This window comes from Oncorhynchus tshawytscha, linkage group LG27 (genome assembly GCF_018296145.1).
Source record: "Oncorhynchus tshawytscha isolate Ot180627B linkage group LG27, Otsh_v2.0, whole genome shotgun sequence".
NCBI lineage: Eukaryota > Metazoa > Chordata > Actinopteri > Salmoniformes > Salmonidae > Oncorhynchus > Oncorhynchus tshawytscha.
In genome coordinates this window covers 19606381-19632388 of record NC_056455.1, presented here as the reverse complement: position 1 = coordinate 19632388, position 26008 = coordinate 19606381, and the positions used below count along the sequence as shown (strand labels likewise).

Sequence of the window (26008 nt, the reverse complement as noted above, 5' to 3'; positions counted from 1 at the left end):
AGAGACGTTAGTGGCGACATTATGTACAAAATAAGTTGAAAAATAGGTTAAACAAAGCAAATAAATGAACAAAAAAACTATTGGTTGGGGACACGTAAAACCTCTGCCTTCCCTCACATTTTCCATGCGAGAATTGCCAAGAAACTGAAAATCTCGTACAATGCTGTGTACTACTCCCTTCACAGAACAGCACAAACTGGCTCTAAACAGAATAGAAAGAGGAGTGGAGGACCCGGTGCACAACTGAGCAAGAGGACAAGTGTATTAGTGTCTAGTTTGAGAAACAGATGCTTCACAAGTCCTCAACTGGCTACTTCATTAAATAGTACCCAAAAACACCAGTCTCAACGTCAACAGTGAAGAAGCGACTCCAGAATGCTGGCCTTCAAGTCAGAGTTGCAAAGCAAAAGCCATATCTCAGACTGGCCAATAAAAATAAAAATTAAGATGGGCAAAAGAACACAGACACTGGACAGAGGAAGATTGTCCATAACACTTTTTTCCAGACAAATCTAAGTTTGAGGTGTTCGGATCAAAGAACATTCATGAGAAGCAGAAAAAATGTAAAGATGCTGAAGGAGTGCTTGACGCCATCTGTCAAGCATGGTGGAGGCAATGTGATGGTCTGGGGGTGCTTTGGTGGTGGTAAAGTGGGATATTTGTACAGAGTAACAGGGATCTTGAAGAACTCCATACCAACAGGACAATGACAAAGCACAGCTCCAAACTATGCAATAACTATTTAGGGAAGAAGCAGTCAGCTGATATTCTGTCTATATTGGAGCGGCCAACACAGTCACCGGATCTCAGCCCTATGGAGCTGTTGTGGGAGCAGCTTGACCGTATGGTACGTAAGAAGTGCCCATCAAGCCAATCCAACTTGTGGGAGGTGCTTCAGGAAGCATAGGGTGAAATCTCTTCAGATGACCTCAACAAATTGACAACAAGAATGCCAAAGGTCTGCAAGGCTGTAATTGCTGCAAATGGAGGATTCTTTGACGAAAGCAAAGTTGGAAGGACACAATTATTATTTCAATAAAAATGTAAAAAACATTATTTATAAACTTGTCAATGTCTTCATTATATTTCCAATTCTTGATTATATTTCCAATTCATTTTGCAACTCATTTCATGTATGTTTTCATGGAAAACAAGGACATTTCTAAGGGACCCCAAACTTTTGAACAGTAGTATGTATACACACACACAATCTGGTTTCAGCATGGGAATACAAAGTACAGCACTGGATCTGAGCCGACTAGACCCACCTTATTACACCTATATATAATTGGAACACGTGCAAACGACAGTAGGGTTTACCCTCCAACAGCTCAGACTTTAATAAGTCTTACATACACACCGACACTGCCTTATAAGTCAAAACACAGCAGTGAGGGTGAGCCACTGCCCCCTACTGGTAGTACATGTTCAGGTAAGGAAAATGGGATATATGACCAAACGTTCCACAGGTAAAAGACCATGGTCATGTTCGAGAGCATCAAAACAGTGATGTATCATGGGAAAATGTTGGCTGACTGGCCAATATTGAGTAGTTAATTAGGATACAAGGTGATTTGAATTGTAGGTCAGTCTGTCTACAACTGAAGTTTGGAGGTGCGTGGGGTAGTACAGAAAGTAAGGCTGATCTGGATGTATAGTGATGCCTCTGAGGAGAGGTTGGTGGTGGTGAAAAGTTTTGGCGTGGGCCTCCCATCCTGCTGGTTTAGCCCAGATAAGACCCCATTTGTCAGGCTGTGACTGTCCCAGCCGCCCAGGGCTCCACCAGACAGAGCTGGATGAATATATTTGGCCCAGCTGGAAAGAAGGATTTAACTCCACAGACTAAAACCCCAGAAAATCCCTCCCCTAAAGTCTCTACGCAATTGTAATGCATGGTAAACAGGCTGGACCGGAACATAGCCAGAGGAAGGGGGGATAGGAGAGAGCCAGAGGAAGGGGGATAGGAGGAGGAATAGAGAGACAGAGGAAGGGGATAGGAGAGACAGAGGAAGGGGGATAGGAGACAGAGGAATAGGAGAGACAGAGGAATAGGAGAGACAGAGGAATAGGAAAGACAGAGGAATAGGAGAGACAGAGGAAAGGGATAGAGAGACAGAGGAAGGGGGATAGGAGAGACAGAGGAAGGGGGATAGGAGAGACAGAGGAATAGGAGAGACAGAGGAATAGGAGAGACAGAGGAATAGGAGAGACAGAGGAAGGGGGATAGGAGAGACAGAGGAAGGGGGATAGGAGAGACAGAGGAAATAGCAATAAGACAGACATGGAGAAAGAAGAGCATGGCAGAGAATGACAGTCAGAAGGCTCCAGGAGACAATGTTTAAAGTCATTCACGTCAGGCTGATACTTTAGTTCACACCATGTTTCATCAGCACCATCAATGTTTAAAATAGTGTTAATTGACTGAAAGACAAGAAAACTGTTTAAAAACTTTGAAAAAGATTTGCAGTTCCAATTAATGGACAATGGCTATGAACAGCGGGATACTCTGCCTCTCCAATGAAATCTTGCAACACCGGTGCCTAATTACAGCACACCACCACGATGCAATTAAACCAGAAGTGTGGATCAATCAAGCCAGGGTTTAAATGGACATTTAATTGTAATGTTTGATTTTCCATATACTGTTCCTATTAGTAAGTTCATCCTCATGCATTTTAATTCTCAATCACTCCAAAGACCGCAAATTAGGGAGACAAGAAAATCAGAGACCATTTCAGTTGTGTATAGTGTATTATTGAACAGAAGTCTTCTTTAATATATACATGTTTTACAAGACATTATGTGCACATACAGTAGTTAGCTATGATTTAGGAGACTGCATTGTGAAGTAAAAAATATACAAAACTTCATCCAGCAGGTCTTCAAACAGGGGAATGACTGTGTCTATGGGATGTACCCGTAGCAGTATGGGATGTACCCGTAGCAGTATGGGTAGTGAAGCTTCATTCAAATTGGGAGACGCGGGAGCGACAGTCCCAGTTCCCAACATCTCAGAGTTTTTCCCCCACACGGCCGACATGCAATTTATAATGGTGCGATTAACGGTCACAGCACACCAAACACAAAATGATAGCACTTCAGGCGACAAGATTCTCCGGGGGAATCAGGTAGAAAGGCATCCAACGTGCGGTCAGAATGCACCAAACTCAAATTCACATGTATGTGACAGCTTAGTTGTCCTACATCTCCCCTGTATAAATGTACCTTGTCCGTAAGGGGTAGGTGGGCAGGTGTCAGAGGCAGTAGGACTCAACAGGCAACTCTCCAAGAAGCTCATCAAGGTCATCTGCACAACAAAGAGACAGACAAATCCAATCAAACAAACACACAGGGTGGAGCTGCTGATTGGTTTACCAAGAACATACACTCATAAGCATATCCAAGTCCCACCTGCGTCCCAGGACAGGTCCAGTGGTGCAGCAGGCGGGCCCTGGGAACACAAGAGGAGCCAGCACCAGAGTCTGCAGAGACCTGTGGGGCACGAACATCCTCTTCATCATCATTATCATAGAACAACTCCATCTGAGACACAGGGGCTCCTGGGACACTGGAGGACTGATCAGGTGATTCCAACATTGGCTCCTACATTCAACAGTAGAGTTAGACAAACAAATACAAAACATCTGTCAAGACACCAAGATTTACTCATCAATGATTTGTCATTGTTACATCAAACTCCCAACAGCCTAGGATAACAACAAGATATCCTCCAGCCTTGGTAGTGGTGTCTCACCAGGGGAGTGGGAGCAGCTGGCTCTGTGTGGAGGACGGGGTCGAGCCGTCAGGAGGGTAGATCCTCAGGAGGTTGTTGGGTGTCACGTTCAGGTAGTGGTTACGGTGGGACGGAGAGAACACACCCACCTTCATGAAGAGACAACTAATTATGGGTCTACAGCTAACATAGTGTAGAACTTTACACACAATTTGTTTTTGTGATTTTATTGTGAGTGGCTCATCAATCATTTTGAAGAATCCAACAAATGATTTGCAATGAAACACTAGTAAATAGTGAGGTGTGTGGCCTGTGGAAGTCCTACCTGTTTGAGCAGCAGTACCGCCCCCATCTTGAGCTCCCCAGTCTGTCCTCTAGGAGCGCCGGTGCACTGTGCCCTGCATCTCTCCTGCAGTCAGACACACGTATTACTGCGGTGTTCTACCGGTGCAGTCAGAGCAAAACAGCATACCTAGCCACTGTGCTTCTGCATTGCTTGCTCTTTGGGGTTTTAGGCTGGGTTTCTGTATAGCACTCTGTGACAACTGCTGATGTAAAAATGGCTGTATAAAATACACGTGATTGATTCATTCCACATGGAGCACACTGGTCACATTATTCCTGCTAATGATAACAGTGTAGTAATCAGTGCATCCCCTCCAGTGGTAATCTGTTGACAGGTAGCACCATGGGCCACACTTCAGGAGGGAATGCACAGATCACTGAGACTTAATAGTCTGTGGTGATCAGCATGTGTTAATACACGTTCATTTGATGCTGATCCATGATGATAGAATCACTAATAAGCACAACACTAAGGTTAAGTAAATACTTTAATAAATCTGCTCAGCCTCATGCTGGATCTCCTGAGGCCATGATGACCTGCTAGGTTCAAGCAGTACTCAGAGAAAATAGAGAGAACTGCAAGAAAATGAGAGAAAGAGACAGAAAAATGGAAGAAAGAGGGCCCTACGGTCAATGAAACCACCAGCCACAGACTCACTAAAATGGCTGTGTGACCAGTTCTACCTACAAGCACAACCGTACCACCAGTAGGCCTTACCTGTGGGATCCCTGAACACAGCCTTGGCATCAGCGTGTGTGTGGAGGATGCTCTTTAGTACCACAGCCATGTTGGGGACCTTGTTCTTCACCAGCTGTTTCAGGGCCGCCTGACAGAGACAGACAGAGACCTTCGTACTAGAGCACTACAAAACAAGTTCAAACAACTGCCAATCATTAACTTTAATTAATTAAACAGCTCAATTACTCATGCAGAGTTGCCATTAGCAGTGGCACATTAAGACTGTGGAAAAACAACAGAATAACCATTAAGATGATTAATGTGTGATCATGTTTGGGATGATAACTACTAACACCCCAGGCACAGGCCTGTCATTTGTCCTGATTATACTGATAGAGTGCCACCACAGAGACAAGGGCCATTAACATAGAGAAAAAAACAGCCCATCCACTTCTATCAGGGAGGCTGCCCTGGGTGCAGAAAAACATGCTCATGAAGTCAAATTATGCAAACGGTGTTACGCAAGTGTTACATTTTTGCACCAGATGATATGGCATTTAAAGCTTCTAACATTAAATATGCTATGTTAAATGATGCATATTGTTGAAGGGTACATGGCCACGCACAGCCTGAACACTGTTAGCCTTTCAGTCACCTTTTCATGCCATTTACACTACTATAGGCTGTGTAAATTGGATACCGCTAAATGTGCTGGTCACCTTGCGGAGTACCATGGCCACGCTGTAAGAGTGCAGAAAACAGGAGGAGTTCCTTTCGTCCAATCCCATCTCTGCCTTCATCGCTGCCCACGGACCTCCACTGAAATCCTCTTCCTCAGTCTGAGAGCTGGGAACCTGGACAAGTTTTTTTTTACACACACATCACATGTTCATAAAGCAAAATGATATAATAAAGAATGGACAAAAAGGTTAACTAATATCATGACACATGACACATTCTGTAAATGTATAGGCTACACATCAGTGTGATAGTACCTGACTGGGCAGTCGAGCCACGGCCCCATGTGCAGGTGTCTGAGGAATGGCCACCACAATGTCATCCAGGCTCTGCCCATGGAGCTGCTTTAAGGAGAGAGATGGAACCTCGCAGTAGCTTAGTATCACAACCAAGCACATTGCTGACTGCTGAGATTAGTTAGACTACAAATAAACGGACAGAGAGGCAGGTAGGGATAGAAGCAGAAAGAGACACACCTGTTGTGGTAGGATTCCTGCAGGCCCGGGGAAGCGAGGCGGGTATTGGGCCGGATGGTCAGAACCCGGTCTCTGGGGGTCTTGTTGGAGTTGGACACCAGCTGAATCAAGTGGTTAGTGAAGATGGGCGGGTGGAGGGAACGGGGGTGAGACTGGGGAAAGGCATGGGTTCACCAAACCTACTAGAGGGGCTGGGGAGATGGGGTCAAAAAGGCTGCGTCCTGAGCCAGAGGGAGTAGCCCAGGGTCTCTGTACCTGGGAAGGAAGCTCTCTGACTGGCCTGGGGGTCACAGGCCTGGGGAAGGGGCTGGAGGCCATGGTGAGGCCAGATAACACTGGGCTCTGGGGTGGAGCTAGGAGGAAGGTGTAGCACTAGGATCAGGGGGGGAGAGGGGGAAGGGACCAGGGGAATGAGGACCTGTGGAGTATACTACTACTACTGGGAAGACCAGACATTTGGTTAGAGGTACTGAATCCTCTCAGACCCACATTGGGCCCGGTTTGAGCACCACCACAGGCTGTGGGCCGTAGTCTTTTGGCTGGGGATACAGAGTCATCGCTGGGCTTGGTTAGATCTGCAGCTGGAGCAGTTTCTCGGACCTGAGCCCAAGTGCTCATCTGTGGGTCACTTTCATCTAGGTCTGCCAGGTCAATGATCCCAATCATCAAAGTCATCCTGCGGCGGGGGGCCTCTTGTTGTCCTGTTGTGTTTGACTTCATCTGTTGAGCTGGTGAGGAGCTCTGTTGGGTAACTGTACACAGTCCCCTACTCAGTGTAGGAAGGTGGAGAAGGGGAAGAGGAATGAGGGCAATGGTTTAGATGTAGAGAGCTGTCTCAAACCCAAAGCAGGAGACTGTCCTACACTGTTCGGTGTTGAATTATCTGACCCTGGGCCATTCGACAGGCCCCTATGAGCAGAAATTTCGTGGATGGTTGATGTGGAGTTATTCTGGCCATAGGGGCAGCAGGAGTTGATGCTGCAGTTGAACGGAGGAAACAGGACTGTGCTGCAGAGGACACAGTGCAAGCAGACACTGATGGGCAGACCAGTCCATCTCAAGTAGATCCTAACACACACACACACACACACACAAAAACGTTGTATAACTCATATTCAAAGAAAGCCAGAGGTGTTCAGACTAAATAGTTTCACAACAGTACTCTACATTACTTGTGATGTCAATCTGAAATTCAGGGCTATAACCTGTCATAACTATTATATCAGCAGGTGGTAATCACTGACTGTGTAAATCAGTTTGCAGCACCTCATCATCGAAGTCCTCCCCAACGTTAAATAATCCATTCCACTTGCAAGTCTGTCGAAAAGAAAAAGACATCTTCGAACGATAGCATCAACTAAGAAGAGCTAGATGTAAATTACATTTTGCCAACTAGATGGCTGGCTAACACTGTTAATACGTGCCAATAGCTGTTGCTTCTCTCATTTGTAAACTTGTGGCAGCTACCGACCTGAGACAAACTAGCAAACAAATATGACTGATTCTTACCATAGCAGTCATGCGATCTCGTGTCGAATGTCTTTTCTAACTGCCTATTTATATTGGTACATAAGATCAATCGGAAATGTGTAGACGTCATTTAATTCAACCATCAGTACTTGCTGCAGTAAAAATAGTAACGTTCGCGAGATGGGTCGTCACTTGTCGCCACCTGCTGACTATCTCAGTTAATGCAGTTCCCGAATATCAGATTGCGTTCCCTGTCTATTTATAACAGGCACTAAACTTGTATTGGGGCAACAATATCTTGTGAAAGGACATTTGGACGTGTCTGTAAAACACGTCATGAAGTAGTCGAAAGCAAATTACATGATCCACAACAGCAAATGTACTATATTTTGTATAGTAACTTATTTGAGTTCACATGAAAAAATCTGATTTCAGAGTGGTTACTACAAGTTCAAGGTGAGTAGAATTCTATATTCACACAACATTGATACTATGTAAATGCAATCTTCAAAGACCAGAGACAAAATAAATTGTTGTCTCTGTCTCTGTCTTGATTTTCGTTTAGTATTGGCCATAACAGTAGGTTTTTAGTCAGTGTCTAAGTCAAATTTGCTGCACTGATTCATGTTGTGTCCACTGTAAACAACTAAAATTGGAACTGTTTCAAATGTGTTGCTTGAAGACCTCAGTGGGTTGCTTGAGATTCTGCTCCAGCTTTGGGTGTCATGTCCAGGACACATTTGCCTTCAGCTCAGCCGCCTTGCATTCTCTGAAAGTGGATCAGGAGTGGAAGGAGTGGCAGGATAAGCGGCAGGCATTGGCCCACAGGAGGGCCATGAGCCGGCCACCTGTGTCCCGGGCCTCCAGACCCCCTCCCAGACAGCAACGGGGCCTCCAGGAGATCTGGGTCTATGAGGCCCGATGCAGAGACACCACAATCCACAACACATTCATGTGTGGGGACATGAAGGGAGTGCACACTGTGTTAAAGGACCCCTGCATGGTCAACGCACTGATGGAAACAGTACATGAGGAGATGGTGTGGGCTCCAGAGCTGGGTAGGTGTCAAACGCAGAGAATATAAACTCACTTTTACTGCTTCACTGTTGTCTTTTTGTTAGACCTATCTGTGCCTTTCTTATAGATCTTCCAATCATTCCCCAATCACCGCTCACTGACTCTCTTTATTCCATCCTCTAAACATACCTAAGCCTCTCTGGCTTTGAGCATCTGCTAGGTAAATAATGTACATACTCTCTGTCCCTCTGGCAGGGATGTGGACCATGAGCTCCAAGATCAAGCAGACATCTGCATTGCGTCTGGCAGCCAGCAAGGGACACTCAGGCTGTGTGGAGGAGCTGCTGTTTCGAGGGCGGAGGTGGATGCTGACCCTGGTGGCAGCACAGCCCTGCATGATGCCTGTATAGGTGGCCATGACAGCTGTGTCCAGCTGCTGCTAGCCCACGGAGCAGACCCTGACCTGCTGGCAGAAGACGGCAGTGCACCCCTTCACCTCTGCAGCACAGCCCAGACATTTCAGTGAGTGACAGCGCTCTTAGCCATACTGACACTATGCCTGGTGATCATTTCTATTATTTATAGATAGAGGAATGTTTCAAAAGTTATATGGCAGGTGGGTCTGTTGATGTGGGTGCTAATGAATGATAAGATCATAAGGTTGTGTCTCTACTCTCTTCAGGTGTGCTGAGCTGCTGGTGACGGTGGGGCAGAGGTCAATGTGTTGACCAGTGAAACAAAGATAACGCCCCTCCATGTGGTGGCTCGTCGGGGTCTGGAGGAGCATGTGAAGCTCTTTCTGTCCCATGGAGCTGATGTGTCAGCCAGGAACCGTGAGGGGAGACCCCCTGAATGCAGCCTGTGGTGGGCTGAAAGGCCTGCCGAGGTTGGGCGGTACCTCCGCGTGGTCCAGATGCTGCTGGGAGCTGGGGCTGACCACTGCACTGCAGGCAGAAAACACCACACACCTTTACACAACGCCTGTAGTAACTGCAGCCCACGCATTGCAGAAATTGTACTACAACACGGAGCCAAAGCAGACATGCAGAACTGTGCTGGATACACACCCATGGACTGTCTGTTACAGGTGGGGTTAAGGGTGGGCCATATGGGGAGGCAGAGGGAGCTACGGAGAGTTATGTGGTCAAAGTGTAAGATCCATTTGGACATAAGGTTATTTAATTATATTCATCATTTTCATAGTCAGTGAGTGGTAGATAAGACAGACTTCTTCTCCTTCTCCTGTCTGCATGTGGTGGAGGACTATCCAGACCAGCATCCGGAGGCTGTAGCACGCTCCCTCCTAAACCACGGGGCCAAGGCCGGTAAAAGCTTGGTATGTCAGGATGGGCAATTGGAAAAGTGTGTTGGGCCAAGCTGGGTGTAAAAATGCCAGTTGGAGGCTGCATTTGGGTCCATTTAATTCTATTTTATTGGGATGAAATATGTACACCAGCAAAAGCTTGATTTTATTTCATTTGGGGTGCACTATGAAAATGTTTTAAAGTTAATTCCCTGCAATTCTACGTAAACAATATATTTTGGAGGGCATGATAATAATAATAACCTAACCCACAGATTTCCTCCATATAGATGCTGAAGCTCTGCCTCCTCTCCCCTGCCACTCTGGAGGTAATGCTGAACTGCTATGCCGTTGTCCCTTCCTGTGAGGAATGGATGCAGTCTATCCCTCTTGAGATACATGAGGTTTGTCCTTTCCTCTGTTTTCAGCTCTCTCGTTCACTGCCTGAACCATCTAATGTCCTCCTTCCATTTCCCCTCACCATCTCTCTGTCCCCAGACGCACCAGGGTTTCTTTGACTCTGTGAGGCAGATGACGAGCCAGCCCCGCTCCCTGCAGCACCTGTGCGGCTGTGCTCTGCGCCACCACTTAGGAAAAGGTATCGACGCAGCTATCAGTAGATTGGACGTCCCCAGCTCTCTGATGGAGTATCTGCTACTTCGGAATGACGGGGAGATCCGGTGAATAAAGTGAAACACGTGGGACAGAAGCCAAATCAAATCAAATCAAATTTTATTTGTCACATACACATGGTTAGCAGATGTTAATGCGAGTGTTAAGTGGAAATGCTTTGTGCTTCTAGTTCCGACAATGCAGAATAACGAACAAGTAATCTAACTAACAATTCCAAAAAACTACTGTCTTATACACAGTGTAAGGGGATAAAGAATATGTACATAAGGATATATGAATGAGTGATGGTACAGAGCAGCATAGGCAATACAGTAGATGATATGGTACAGTATAAATTGTGTTTTGGCATAGTATTAATTTATTAATAAATCAGTCGATGATATCTATTTTGCCTTTGAAAATGTGATACTATTTTTCTGTTTAACTAATTTATTTATCATTTCCCATGCATTATTAAAGTGGCTGGATTCAGTGTCATTGACAGTGTGTTGGCAGTAGCCACTCAATGTTAGTGGTGGCTGTTTAACAGATTGGCCTTGAGATAGAATGAAATGCACCTGTATCTCAGAAGCGGGGTGAACAGGCAGTGGCTCCAGGGGTTGATGTCCTTGATGATCTTTATGGCCTTCCTGTACATCGGGTGGTGTAGGTGTCCTGGAGGGCAGGTGTTTGCCCCCGGTGATGCGTTGTGCAGACCTCACTACCCTCTGGAGAGCTACGGTTGAGGGCGGTGCAGTTGCCATACCAGCCAAGAGAGAGAATGATTGGCATTTACAATAACTAAAAGAATGGTTGCAATAATTTGTGTTTTCTGTATTCATTTATTAATAAATCAACTTTTATTTTGGCTATGAAAATGTGATACTATTTTTCTGAACTAATTTATGTTTTGTATGGACAACCACCCACTACAGGTACACTATTGCTTTCATCTGTACTCTATGTTCAGCACATGAAGGAGAGAGAATGCGAGGAGAGGAAGCCACTTTTTAGTATTTATATTTATACCACTATTTGTGTCCTTGCTTGTACCCGTTTGCGTGCCAGCTACACAAGAGTTGGACGTCCCAAGGATCCCGGAAAGCACTAACCGACCTACGTGCCGGTGGCGTAACGTCATCTGTGTTTATGTGGCCCTCTACTCCAATTTTATTATCGGGGCTGTGGCTAAATTAGCATGGTAGCATGCCGTCAAACATGATTTGACTACATAGCAGGTAAGCGCACCTCTTATATTCAAATGCGCATATAACAAGTGTGTGCATTTAATAAGAACATCTATAGAAAGCATTTTGGCAATGTAGTGAAAGTTAGCAAACGAAGGTCGTCCTTGTTTATATGACTAGCTAGCTAGCTTACCTAATACCTAGCTAGTAACCTACCAATATGTCTTTTAACGTTAGCATAAACATTGAAAAACCTTTTTCTTCTGTATCTAGCTAGTTCTCCAACGAATGCACAATGTAGTAGTAAACACATTAGTGACGTGTTTTAACTGGGTTGTCATTAGATGGTTTGCTAGCTAACTTTTGTGACAATATTGCCAGGCCATCACTTAAGAAACTATAGACGGTTGCTTTGAAGTAGCACTAATCTCTGTCCCTGACAGTTGTAATACTCTGTCCCTGACAGTTGTAATACAGGGCTCTGTCCCTGGGCTCTGTCCCTGACAGTTGTAATACAGGGCTCTGTCCCTGACAGTTGTAATACAGGGCTCTGTACCTGACAGTTGTAATACCCTGACAGTTGTAATACAGGGCTCTGTCCCTGACAGTTGTAATAATACAGGGCTCTGTCCCTGACAGTTGTAATACAGGGCTCTGTCCCTGACAGTTGTAATACAGGGCTCTGTCCCTGACAGTTGTAATACAGGGCTCTGTCCCTGACAGTTGTAATACAGGGCTCTGTCCCTGACAGTTGTAATACAGGGCTCTGTCCCTGACAGTTGTAATACTCTGTCCCTGACAGTTGTAATACAGGGCTCTGTCCCTGACCGTTGTAATACAGGGCTCTGTCCCTGACCGTTGTAATACAGGGCTCTGTCCCTGACAGTTGTAATACAGGGCTCTGTCCCTGACAGTTGTAATACAGGGCTCTGTCCCTGACAGTTGTAATACAGGGCTCTGTCCCTGACAGTTGTAATACAGGGCTCTGTCCCTGACAGTTGTAATACAGGGCTCTGTCCCTGACAGTTGTAATACAGGGCTCTGTCCCTGACAGTTGTAATACAGGGCTCTGTCCCTGACAGTTGTAATACAGGGCTCTGTCCCTGACAGTTGTAATACAGGGCTCTGTCCCTGACAGTTGTAATACAGGGCTCTGTCCCTGACAGTTGTAATACAGGGCTCTGTCCCTGACAGTTGTAATACAGGGCTCTGTCCCTGACAGTTGTCTGTCCCTGAATAATACAGGGCTCTGTCCCTGACAGTTGTAATACAGGGCTCTGTCCCTCTGACAGTTGTAATACAGGGCTCTGTCCCTGACAGTTGTAATACAGGGCTCTGTAACAGTAATAGGGCTCTGTCCCTGACAGTCACAGTCATACAGGTCTCTACTCATAGGCTTTCTACTCATATGTATCTATGCACTTCTTTCACTTCTCTTTGCTTTTCAACAGACACAAAGGACAGAGATGGCGGTGTGTGCACTGACAATGGACGGGATGGGAGACGAGGTGGCTGCAGTAAGCGGTGTGTTACTCCTGGTCTTGGCCTTGGTCCTGGCTTGGCTCTCCACGCAAGTGGCAGATCGGGAGACCACATCCTGAGCACCATCCTTACAGTCGGTGCCCACGCCTCTCTAATCGGGCTGGGGGGCCATGAGAGTTACAGTGGAGGGCCACCCAGTGCAGACACCCCAGAGCAGCAAACACCTCCACCCTCCCAGGAGAACAAGCCAGAGGAGGGGGAGCCTGGGTCTGAGAGGGAAGATGGGGAGATAACAGGAGAGGGGACTGCAGGGGCTGGAGTTGACCTGCTGTTGAATATCCAGGGGAAGAAACCTCAGACATACCAGCCTGATGATGATGAAGATGATGAGGAAGAGGATGACTATGAGGAAGAAGATAAAGTTCAGAAGCTGAGCCCAGTGGTCTCCTGCACCAGCATCACGGTTCGTTTGAAGTTCCTGAATGACACAGAAGAGGTGGCAGTCCTGAGTCCCCAGGATACAGTGGGTCTACTGAAGAGGTTAGTATGATATGGCAGCTCTCATTATACATGTTCTGTGTTTAACCTTCTTTTTTGATTTATTGAACATGCATATCTCTCCCATACAGTCTTACAGAGACATTTCTTTCTCCCCTCTAGTAAGCACTTCTCAGGGCGGGAGCGTCAGATCAAGTTGATCTACCAGGGCCAGCTGCTTCAGGATCCCAAACGGACTCTGCTCTCCCTCAACATCTCTCACAACAGTGTGATCCACTGCCACGTGTCCCAGGTGCTGCGGGAGGCCAGCCCAGAGGAGGCAGCTCGCTCTGGGGCTAGTGCGGGAATCAGGGCTGCAGGCCTGGCTCTAAGCACCAGCAGCCTGGTGGTGCCTGTGTTTGTGGTGATGTTAGCCGTGGTCTGGTACTTCCGCATCAACTACCGTCAATTCTTCACCGCCCCTGCTACCATCTCCCTGGTGGGAGTCACTGTGTTCTTCAGCTTCCTCATCTTTGGAATGCACAGCCGGTGAGCAGGAGAGGAGGCAGAATGGAAGGGCACTCATCTGGGCAGGAGAATGAGAGGGAAAACAACTGTGTCAGGAGGATGAATGGAGTCAGGGGGCCTCTCTGCCTTAGACACCATAGAGCTCAACTGGAATCTTAAGAGTGGGTGTGCCTCTGTTTGTGCATGCACCAGCAAATAGCATAATATGAGATTGATTGTATGTGCAGAGATTTAAGTTATCTGGAATGTGTGTTTGTTAGTATGAAGCAGAGATAATACTGAGTGGTAATTTTGTTTCTCAGAAAAACATTGAGTGGGTCCAGCTCCTGTTGGTCCTTTATAGGGCAGAACCATCAGCATCACAGCCAGGACCACAGGCTGCTTGGTCCACTGTGTCAGCAACATCTTCTGGTCAGTTTGGCTTCACATAGCCTGTTCTGTGTTAGGTTGCTCTCAGTAATTAGGGTCTCTATTCAATCAGATCCGCTTTAGCCCACATCAGTATAGAAATTGTGTGGGAGGTGGAACTGTGTTAGTGCTGTCAATCCACTGAGGTATAAGAACTGGAGACTGCGCCCAATATGTCCGCCTTTTGTTTTCAAGGTTATCTACTCATGTTCGCATAGGCCAATTCATGTCTGTCTATATCCGGGTTGAATCCAGTTTATACAGACCAACATCGCATGCACACTAGCACTCAGTGCGCACAGGGTGCAGCGCAGACATCATCCAAAAACATGGCAGACTGATGAATATAAAATGTTGGCATTAGCTACAAATATTTGAATAATTAAATGGATGATTTGTGCACAAAGGTGATGACCTAAGTGTCTTATTATGAATTTTGAAATCTGACTTATCTATGTGGCCGTGTATGGAAATTGTCCTTCTGGGCTGAGTGTCAGTTAAACTGCAAAACTGTAGCAGTCGAAACCGTGCTTTGCTTTAAGTAAATACCACGGAGCCTTGTTTACAAGTTCGAACAATGGAATGTGAGATGTAATCTACACCTCGATGAGGCTGATTAGACATCTTTATTTGAATTATTTTCAATTTGAGCGTAATTTCTATCTAGCCTACACGTTCTCATTCTGAACTTCTAATGCAAGTAGGACAGGTGTGGCTTCGTGATAATGATAAAGAGCAGCCACTCACCTATTTGACAGCTCCAACGCAGGTGCACCGCCAGAAATCAGCTCTGCGCGTTTCAGCTATCGCCGGTTAACACTTGATCTGATTGAATCTAGACCTAGGATAATGCATCTCTTCACATCATGGCCACATAATCTTTTCATTATATACATGTTAACGTTCCAGAAATGTTTTCTTTTTGTAGTACGTGTTTGAACGAGCAATTCATTTCCTCATTTGCAACGGAAACAAAATGAAGATTATACAACTAAAGACTTGACTTTAGAGCAACTTCGAAACCACTCGCTATGTATGGAGTGGTGGTTATATTTCTACTTTCTTTCCAGTTCTTTGGAAATGAGCTTTCACCTTAGTTATTGTGGACTGTAACGACTGCCTTATTGCAAGGCAAAACAGTTTAAGGATTTGTGTTGCTTGAATTTCTCTACGCTAATATCTTTAGTTATTTTAAACCATATAAGTTAATGCATGAAAATAGGTTTAGAAAATACTAAATGTGTATTTACTGTACATAGAATGAATGGGATGAAACCACATCGGAGACATCAGGATTTCTGTTGGGGAATTTAACAGATGAGGGAAAATCTCTTTATCCCTTAAGTTTGATTGTTTTCCTCTGGCTTCAGATTTAAAGACATTCAAACCAATCAGTCCCTGTGTAAAGAGGGAGTATGTCTGATATTGGACAAAATGACAGAACGCAAGAAATCTGAATGACACTTTATTTTACTCAGACAAAGAAACCTCTGTACACTTGGGAAACTGAGATAAAGAAAACCTAGCTGTGCGTCACAATATACAATTGACATATTTGCACATGCACACACACGTGCATGAAAAAAGTTGTGAAGACACTTTCTATTGCGTCATTTGTCCACACTCATATTGTTCAGAGACACACTGATACACACAAATAAACAGTTACACAGCATTAGTAATACAGGACATTCTTTACCCTGTCAGCAAAGAGGGACAAATTAAATGAGCCATACCCAAAATAGGTGTTTTTTCACTTGAAGGTTGATTCTTTTCGTGCACATTAAAGTGATGTCATACTTACTGGCTGAATGTTCTAAATGAAAGCTCAGGGTATATAAGATTCTTCCTAGCAAGTATAGTCTGGTGGACCCTCAAACAGGAATGAATAACATATCAAACTCTTTAGCTAGAGTAAAACTGAAAATGGCAAGAATAACAGTCTGAAATATCCCATGCAACAGCCATGGCACTTCTGTTGCAGGCGGCGGATTTGAATTCCTACAAGCACATAGACACTGCACATAAGCAGAGACAGACTTTGAAAGCAAGTCAAGTGATGCAGATTGACCTAGAGTATTATTGAAGAAAAAAAAGCAGGTTGACTCCACTATACTTTAGCATTATTCAACAGGAAGCAATGTGAGATCTACAACTTGTATAGAGTGATATTGTGATTTGCAGCAGAAGCAGGTTAGAGCAACTTCAGACTGAGTATGAAACAGTAAAGATAGACAGGGAAGAAGCACTAATTAGCATGAAGCTGTGTATGGTAGAGAGGTTACCGTGTATGTATACAGTATCCAATTAAATCATGATTCTTTTACATAGGTCATCATACCAAATGTATCGGTATATAAAAACACGTCAACATCTGCATTTACAATTTACTGAGTGCAGACATTAAATACACATCCTCACTTGACACAGTCAATGTAAACCAAAAAAGTTAAATATACAAAATAACACATATACTGACTCTACCACAATGGCACATTCAGAGATGCATAGTAATCTGAAAACAAATTAAATCACGCACACAACACGGAAAACAGTCAACTTTACACAACAAACATTCATACACACACACACCACTGTGCAATACAATGCTAGTACGGATAAAGCGACCATCAAGTACCCCAATACTGGTGAAACAACAAGATGGCACTGACATCCTCCACCACAATAACAACACTGTAGTCGTAAGGTGATGCAATTAGTCCACAAGTCCCCTCCTAAACAGAGACAGAGTCAAAAAGAAAGCAATGTTTTGTTTTCAGGAGAAAACAGATCAGAGTGCAAAAAAGCGGAGTGTGATTGGTCCATGTCTGAAGCCTAAATCACTGATTAACAAAAACATAATTAAAGTGAACAATCCATGTTTCTTTATAACTGGAATTGCAAAATATTGTCTTCAACAACAAACAAATAAGAATGGTGTTCAAATGAAGGGGTGCTGTGTCCAGTTATGAAAAAAGAGAAGTTACAACCCCTGGGCTAATCAGAGCTGATATTAATGTGTGAGTGGATGTGAGTTAATGGGTTATCATCTTTGCCTCTGAGAGGGGGTTACCTCATCTTTGACAGGCTCTGAGAGTGGGGTTGGTTCAGGTTGTCAGGGTATTGGGACTACCCTAGTTTAGGTTGTCATAGATACTGGGGGCAGAGGGAACAGGAAGCTTGGGCTTCTTCTTTCTGTTGGATTGGCCTACTAGACTACTCTGGGAGCTACTGCCCCTCCACTCCCACTGCCGCCCCCTCCTCCTCCTGTGCTGTTTAGGCCAAGAGACGTCGTCTTCTTCTTCTTGGGCTTCTTAGAATCTGAGTTGTTGGTGCCTGGTAGAGAGATCGAGAGCAGGGGATGAGATGACTTCCACTGTATGAATGTACAGAATGTGGACCTGAATCGGTTCTCTTACTGGCTTTGGAGGAGGCTGAATCGGAGGGGGAGATGTCTGAGGATCCGTCCCACTGTAGGCGACTCATGAGAACCTGTCCGTCTGAGGCGTCGTAGCAGTCACTCTCCACCATCGTGTCTGCATCGGGCAGAGATGACCTGACAGAGACAACAGCCGCTCAGATCAGACCAGCCACAGACAGCAGCAGGACACATGGTGGAGCCATTCAACCTGCCATACAGCACACCTACTGTAGTACACATCCAGGCCATACAGTTGGCCCCATGAGTGCTCATACAGTAGCTAACTAACATAGTCCACCCTCAATGATAAGGCCTGTCCATCTAACTGGCACAAAACATCCACAATAAATACATAGTCATTCAATACAACTCCTCAAGCAAACACCTGTACATTTAGGGACACCACAGGCACCAGTCAAGATCGAATATATCAGTTCTAGGAATAAACCAGTCAGAACCAATGGAGGCCTGAGGGGCAGGGGAGGGGCACACTCACGCGGACGGCCCCAGGAGGAACACCCTGACGGCCCTCCTCTGTTCGTCCGTGTGCTGGGGGCACCGCTGGGACCTGGCAGGGACACAACGTGGCATTACAAACACCTGAGAAACACCTGCCCACAATGCACAGTGGCCCCGCCTACCCAGGGCCACGGCAGAGACAAGAGTGGGAGAGAGACAGAAACAGACACTGCCAGTGATCAATCAGATGATGGGTCAGGTGTCATGAGAGTTTGGAGGTTAGAGATTAACGTTTGCTCACTGACAGTGTCCAGTTAGTCTCTCACCACGTACGGCAGGCAGTGTCCAATCAGGGTCTTACATAATCCAATTGGAAAATATCTGTCCAATCAAATATGAATTGTTTCACTAATTTTACACGATTTGGTATTATACTGAACAAAAATATAAACGCAACATGCAACAACTTCAACGGTTTTACCAAGTTACAGTTCATAGAAGGAAATCAGGCCCTAATCTATGGATTTCACATGACTGGGCAGGGGGCAGCCATGGGTGGCATACTGTAGGTCCACCCACTGGGGAGCCAGAATGAGTTTTATCCCCACAAAAGGGCTTTATTACAGACAAATACTTTTCACTAGCCCCCCCCTCCTCAAATTACCCCGCAGGTGAAGAAGCCGATGTGGAGGTCCTGGGCTGACGTGGTTACACGTGGTCTACGGTTGTGAAGCCGGTTGGATGTACTGCCAAATTCTCTAAAATACATTGGGAGGTAGCTTATTGTAGAGAAGTAAACATTAAATTCTCTGGCAATTGCACGCTCCCTCAAAACTAGAGACATCTGTGGAATTGTGTTGTGTGACTAATATTTATTGTCCACAGCACAAGGTGCACCTGTGTAATGATCATGATGTTTAATCAGCTTCTTGATATGCCGCACCTGTCAGGTGGATGGAATATCTTGGCAAAGGAGAAATGCCCACTAACAGGGACACATTAATACACACAATTTTTTGTGCGTATGGAACGTGTGTATTTGTGCGTCTTTTATTTCAGCTCATGAAAATGGGGCCAACACTTTAGATGTTTAGTTTATATTTTTGTTCAGTATACATTTTTTAAAAGAAGAAAATTAGTCAATAACTGACCCAATCATCTAATAAATACTATATGTTATAAAGGAAATGGAAAATAATTGAGAATCATATAGAGTTGCCACTTGTGTTCCCCAAAAATCAGTCCCAACTACACATGATCACAACACACCAATGAAACTGATCATGTTAAAGGTCTCACAGAAACAACATGCAGAACAGTAACCATGAGTGTCTGTTGGCAGCCTCCATAATGGAGTTGGGCCACAGGTTTACCACTTGTCCAGAACACACGTCATTCAAGTCACGGAAGACCTTCCTGACTAGCTAGTTTAACAAACACCTCTGAGAACCTGGTAAGATCCATACTAAGGGGCAGGCTGAGGGATGGACACAGGACGTACTGACATTGACATCAAACTTCCAGGAAGATGTCTGTCTGAACCAGTACAACCCTGAATGGCTCATCATGATCATAATCAGCAACTTTGACTCAAGCTAACATCTAGTGCCAGCGCTTGAGAAACAAAAAGTATTAATGAGTTTGTGTGATAAAGGTGTGTGTGTGCACTCCGTGTAGCTGATAGGACATTAGGTGGAAATGACAAGACTATTAGAGGTGCATGTGCTGTGTTTGCGTGCAGAGTAATCCCTACCTGGTGCACATCTTCTTGGTGTGCTCTGAGATCACTCCACATTGCTGCAGACAGGGGGCAGTGTAGTTAGAGACAAGCCAGTCATACACACTGCTGATAAATGTCTTGAGATTTTAGATATGATCCAATACAGTTAGACTTGTGGATGGATGGTAGAATGGATAAATTAAAAATGACTCACTGTTGTCAACAGAGACCTCAGTTCGTCAGGGCCTAAAGTTTCGTAATTGATGCCAGTGTTATAGTTGTACTGCAGTGAGGGAGAGAAAACGATAACAGACATCAACACACTAATAGAAATGTAGGTGTGAACCATCAGAAAAATGGATTCTGGTTACCTTGTATGGATCTGCATTGACACTATTACTAAGCTCCCTGAAAAAGAGAACAGCATATGATCTATCAGTCTACTTGCCAGACTCCCAAAGACACAGATGATGCACACAACCACCACCAACTATGAAATAAAGCAGTGATTACATTTAGTGCAATATCCACAATATTACATGTCACATTGATTCCTATGTCTGACAAAACATATGTAAAATGTACAGTTTATGATGGGATGAAGCAAAGGTCTCACTAGCTATTGACCAGTGAGGTAAGAGAACATAATTGATTATTATGTATGTGCTGCAATAGCATATTTATGCATAAGCATAAGGCAAAATATATTTTAATGGTTTAATCAATCTGTGATTGAAATTGAGCAGCACTTTAAGGGCCAAAACCACAAATGACAGGTCGATCAAACTGCTGTGGATTGAGTTCAGGTAATTTATTACATAGGAACATCCTTGACGCTCCATAGAAGATAGCAGCACCGTTTAATTTCAGCTCCATTTAAAGAAACAGGGACAATCAGGAAATTAAGAATCAATGAAGACATGATACAAAACGACAAAAACAAATGCAAACAAAAGCATGAATATGTCAAGTAGATAATGGATAGGATAATGCACAAAGAGGACTTGTTGAGTCACCTGAGAAACTAAGAGATAAACAGCTGGTCTGCTTTAGAGACATGACTGTAGTCTATCATTACTGGGACCAGACTATCATCTGACATGATTTTTTTCACTCAAGTGTTGAACGAGTTAAACAATATATAACACAATACAGAAAATAAATTGATATATTACATACAAAGAACTGAAAACTGGAGGCTGAACTGTGATTTATTGCACACAATTGTCAGCTTCCTGTAAGTCATTCTCAGCTCATTAACTTTGCACCATGATCCATGTCAAATTAAAATCATCAAGCAAACAGGAGACTGTGGAGCATGAAGAGTCGGCCTTTGCCTTATATCTTAATTGCTTATCCTCATCTTCAATGCTGCTTCTGATCCTTTTCACACTGTACTTGTATTCTGCCAACATTGTGATCCAACATTGTGATCCTTTTCATTCTGTACTACGTCTGCATTCTGCCAACATTGTGATCCTTTTCATACTGCACTACGTCTGCATTCTGCCAACATTGTGATCCTTTTCATACTGCACTGCGTCTGTATTCTGCCAACATTGTGATCCTTTTCATACTGTACACGTCTGTATTCTGCCAACATTGCTGATCCTTTTCATACTGCACATTCTGCCAACATTCTGATCCTTTTCATTCTGCCAAACATTGCGATCCTTTTCATACACTACTGTATTCTGCCAACATTGTGATCCTTTTCATACTGTCTGCATTCTGCCAACATTGTGATCCTTTTCATACTGCACTGTCTGTATTCTACCAACATTGTATCCTTTTCTACTGCCATTCTGCCACATTCTGATCCTTTTCATACTGTACTGCGTCTGCATTCTGCCAACATTGCTGATCCTTTTCATACTGTACTACGTCTGTATTCTGCCAACATTCTGATCCTTTTCATACTGTACTACGTCTGTATTCTGCCAACATTGTGCATTTGACCTGGATTTAAGCAGCAGACTCCTTCAATGGCCATCTATCGTGAAGAATCCAGAAGGCCACATTAACATTCTCAATAGAAGATTTTGAGACACCCTGGGTCTCTGCTTTTTAAGGTTCAAACTCCAGACAGATATACTGTCCCTAAAACGGCAGGGTTCTTTCCCAGATTCTTCTTTGACCTTTGACCTACATTGAAGTGGGGGAGGGCATTATAGAGCTGGCCTGGCAGTAATCAGCCCCTTCTGATCACTGAGGAAATGCATCATCTCTCAACAGCACGCATGGAGCTTCCTGATCTGCAACAAAGCTTTGGCCCCAGCAATGCTGAAACGAGCAGAGTGTAAAACATCCCCAACCATTCAACCAACTACTCTAAAACTTTCACGCACACAAACACACACAAAGTAGGGCCATAAATTGGGTGTATTCAGGAGTGGGCTCTATGTTCGACTACACACTTCCATTTCAAGGCTACAGTGAGTCTGGACTCTAGAACATTCCCACAATCCCGACAAACAAAATACCATGAGACCACACATATAATATTCTGTATATCAGAATGCATTATATTTAACATGAATGTCAGTAAAATGAATGCTGATTGAGAAATAAGATATTGACAAATGACATTTTAAAAATGACATTAAATAAAAAGGGGCAATATGCAGTTGCTACATCCATTTTAGGATTTATAAATTAATGATATGTACCCATTGATTCTTGAAGAATATAACTTAAACTGTTATACCCCATCAGAACTTGTTGTACTCCAATGTTTGTTAACAAAACACTATACAGCCTCAAAACTATAACTTTGATATCACAATGGTCAGTCCTTGTATCCATAGCTCTTTCTATTAATTTAAGTGGTAAAACATTTCTAGCACAAGCTCTCAGCTTTTTACAGAATAAGGGGCGGCGACGATGCCTTGTTATTGTTTTAACTGCTGATTGCCACTAAGATTAAAAAAGAAAAATGCCATTCTAATCATGTGTTGCAATTGGAAAATATTTACATTCCAGATGGGAAATGTAAATGACACACAGCTTATAGTTTGTCACTTAACCTGCATCTTACATGGGTTCTAAGAGGTAACGTTATACTCACCATTTTTATGCTTTACAGATTTTGATCTTCTGGGTGAATTTGGATTCTAAGGAAATAATACACAAAGAGAACTGTCAATTTAGATTCACACTGATCTAGATGAAAATATCACAAACAACTAGTGAAGCATGCAACAGGAAAAGTGAAGCACACACCCCTTGATCCAATTGAATTTGTAAAAAAAAAAAAATGTTCATCCTTGCCATGCTTGTAAGCAGAAAGTAGGGCTGTGACAATACCAGTATGGCAAAAAAAAATCCATGGGAAAAATTCACACAAAGCAGAGCAAACTATTTGGTCCTTTAAAAAGCTGCCGTTAGTAAAATTTGCACTATAGCTTGTAAAATAAATAAATGTGACTGGATAACAACTTAGTGATGTTTGTTTCCAACATTGGGGCTGTTTTCCTAAACAAGTTTCATTGCCACGATACTAACGAGTAACGTGATACTGGTATCATCCCGGCCCTAGCAGAAAGGGAGGGATACCAGAAATCCTAAGGTTATTTTTAAAAATCTATTGGCCCCCTTGCAATTACATGTGGACAAAAACACAACATACAAAACATGAATAAATATCTCACAGCAATGAAACTTACCAAAGGTATATGTTGTTTCAAAGAATGTAAAAATACCTTATCTGACTTTCTCTTCTTAGCTGTAGAGGGAAAATAGAGGGGTGTAAGACAAGCATAGATGTGCTTGTTCAGCTAAAGTCACAAAAAAAACATTCAGACAGGGATTCACACTTGTTTTATTCTCACCTTTTTTTTCAGAGCCATACGACCAGTCATTGTCATTGACGTCATCATTGTCTTCCTGATCACTCTCTGATTTGTTGTTCATGTTGTTACTGCTTGCTATTCTGTAGACCAATATCAAGAAAATTATCAGAATTGCCCATTCACTTGAGGAATGTATTGGTTTGTTTTCTGTGTTACATTGTAGTGTAGTGTCCACTGTCCAGTACCCCTTGCTGACCTGCGGTTGGCGATGCGGCTGCTGTTGCGCCCCATGCCCAAGCATTTCTCCAGATGAGGGGCAAAGCGGGACGCAGCAATGCTCCGGTTGCAGTTGGGACACACACACTCCTTGTTTTTCCACTGATTGTACACTTGCCCAAAAATGTCCACTCCTGGTTGGTCAACGATTTCTATGGAGCAAGGCGAGAACATACATGAAAGATAAACTAACAAATTAAAAGCAGAGAATTAACCAGATAACCAGACCCAGGAGAAAGCACTCGGGTCCTAACCGAAGTCCTTCATGCTTTCTTGGTCCGTGTCATCCAGGAAGAAGTAGCCCTGTTTGACAGCACGATGCACCTCGAAACACAGGCCCAAACAGGCGTCCTCCACCAGGTCCGAGTAGATGTCCTGAGCCAAGGCCTGGGCAGGACAGCAAAAAATAAAGCAGAGTCACAAAGGAAAGGAAACTACATGAGCAACTTCCTGTTTTAAAGCAGGATAACTACCACCAAACATGATAGGATGGTGAAGTGTAGTCCACTACTCACCTCTAGCTTGGTGTTGTCCAGGCCCGACAGAGACATATCCTCCATTTTCATTTGCAAAAGTTTAAGGGCGAATCACTGCCTTCTACATGGCAAAGCTATGGGGGACAACAGAGCTGAAAACAGGAAATACACACATTTAGTGATTTAAAATAACTCAGTCATTCAAACAAAAAAATAAGTGATGAGAAGAGATTATCCATTTGTTGGACAAAACACAACAGAAGTCCCAGAGTGAGACTGAATCAACACTTACAAAGGAGCACCGATACTCAGTTGAGACCGCTTCTTCGCTAATAGTTGGCAGAGGTGACTGCCTGATATTGTTTTGGTTAGCTGTTGAAACAAATAAACAAATACATTTCACTGAATTAGTAAATGTGGTGTTGCGGCTACACAAGACAGAACCAGAACAAAAACGAAAGTAAAACCAGAACAGTTGTATTGTCTAGAGACTAGAGTGAGCATTAAGACACGGCTACTACGTGTTAGCTTGCGCTAACGTTCGATATTAGCTAGGATAGAACGCAGTAACAACTGATAGACAGCTAACTAGCTATCTAGTTAGCAAAACAAATATTTTCCTAATCTGCTACCGATATCAAAAACATTGCTAGCTAACAAATCAGCTCATTGCACATAATCTTACGAATACGGCTACGTAAAATTATTTCAATGATTTCTTTACAGAGAATATCATACTGGTCAGCTTGCACTCACCATCAACGTCCAATCGATGATTGAACCGTTACAGTTTAGCTGGACATTGACAATATATTATTTTGCTACATTGTATCTAGCTAGGATGATACATGTTGTAGCTATTAGCTAGTGATTTAAATGTGATCCCACAGAGCAGTCAAAGGGAAATAAGAAAATGTAAAAAAAGAGGCTGCCATTTTCCTTCCTAACAGACCTCGCTAAACGATCACCGAGGTTCTCCGTGCCGTTTTACTTGGCCTAAAGTAGGGGGAAATGGCAGAGAAAGGAAATTAACTTCTAATCAACTCAAATGACTGTACTTAAGTGCATACATTTAATTTATAATTGGATATGCAATAATTAAATAGAAAAAAAACCTCGGCTGTCTGGATCCGCCCCCTCTCGCGAGTGCCCTTTTATGTTATTGACGGAAAGGGAAGAGGTGAAATAATCACGGTTATCGTTTATCGATTAGTTCTCATGAAACAACCAAATCACATATTAGGGTACAGCTAGTTGTAAGTATCTGACGAAATTCTAATTTTTCCATTTATTTAGGACACTATTGTTTGGTCGGCATTTCGAACATATTATTTGAGGTGGTCCATTATCAGTAGGCAATTGTCTTCAACATCCATTTTACAATCATTTGTAAAAAATAATGAATGCAAT

The 26008-nt window shown here is 43.7% G+C and overlaps 2 protein-coding genes and 2 pseudogenes across 6 annotated transcripts; 2 read left to right on the top strand and 2 right to left on the bottom strand.

Moving 5' to 3' along the window:
* Positions 1-26008, bottom strand: part of LOC121841088 — a 106298-nt pseudogene that overhangs the window by 59092 nt on the left and 21198 nt on the right.
* Positions 8181-10546, top strand: LOC121841084 (annotated as a pseudogene).
* Positions 11379-16258, top strand: LOC112236349 (transmembrane and ubiquitin-like domain-containing protein 1). The gene is given in 4 exon segments (XM_042307314.1): positions 11379-11611; positions 13012-13141; positions 13144-13582; positions 13703-16258. Coding segments are annotated over 3 exon segments (924 nt in total). The 5' UTR covers positions 11379-11611; positions 13012-13026; the 3' UTR covers positions 14073-16258.
* LOC121841086 (ataxin-7-like protein 3) lies at positions 17592-25527 on the bottom strand. 5 transcript variants are annotated; one of them, XM_042307319.1, is made up of 14 exons: positions 25355-25527; positions 24891-24970; positions 24638-24750; positions 24377-24509; positions 24103-24274; positions 23886-23986; positions 23721-23779; positions 23119-23168; positions 20427-20463; positions 20270-20338; positions 20089-20132; positions 18373-18444; positions 17875-18011; positions 17592-17791 (listed from the first exon to the last, which is right to left on the bottom strand). In XM_042307319.1, exons 3-14 carry the CDS (start codon positions 24686-24688, stop codon positions 17667-17669), a joined length of 1050 nt encoding a protein of 349 aa, XP_042163253.1. In that variant the 5' UTR covers positions 24689-24750; positions 24891-24970; positions 25355-25527; the 3' UTR covers positions 17592-17666. The 5 variants fall into 5 exon arrangements, with proteins under 5 accessions (XP_042163253.1, XP_042163249.1, XP_042163251.1 ...); XM_042307315.1 differs by lacking the exons at positions 17592-17791; positions 17875-18011; positions 18373-18444; ... (1 more) ...; positions 20270-20338; positions 20427-20463 and adding an exon at positions 22252-22338 and having other exon boundaries at positions 23123-23168; positions 23757-23779; positions 25355-25525; XM_042307317.1 differs by lacking the exons at positions 17592-17791; positions 17875-18011; positions 18373-18444; ... (1 more) ...; positions 20270-20338; positions 20427-20463 and adding an exon at positions 22272-22392 and having other exon boundaries at positions 23123-23168; positions 23757-23779; positions 25355-25524.

What these genes read in the sequence shown, in the direction of transcription:
- LOC121841086 (XM_042307319.1), bottom strand. Translation starts at nt 24,688, where the DNA reads ATGAAAATGGAGGATATGTCTCTGTCGGGCCTGGACAACACCAAGCTA. An exon ending in AGCCGCATCGCCAACCGCAG is followed by an intron (nt 23,987 to 24,102) that starts GTCAGCAAGGGG and finishes ATTGGTCTACAG; the next exon opens with AATAGCAAGCAGTAACAACA. An exon ending in GTAAAGCATAAAAATGGTGA is followed by an intron (nt 20,464 to 23,118) that starts GTATAACGTTAC and finishes TCTCTTTTTCAG; the next exon opens with GGAGCTTAGTAATAGTGTCA.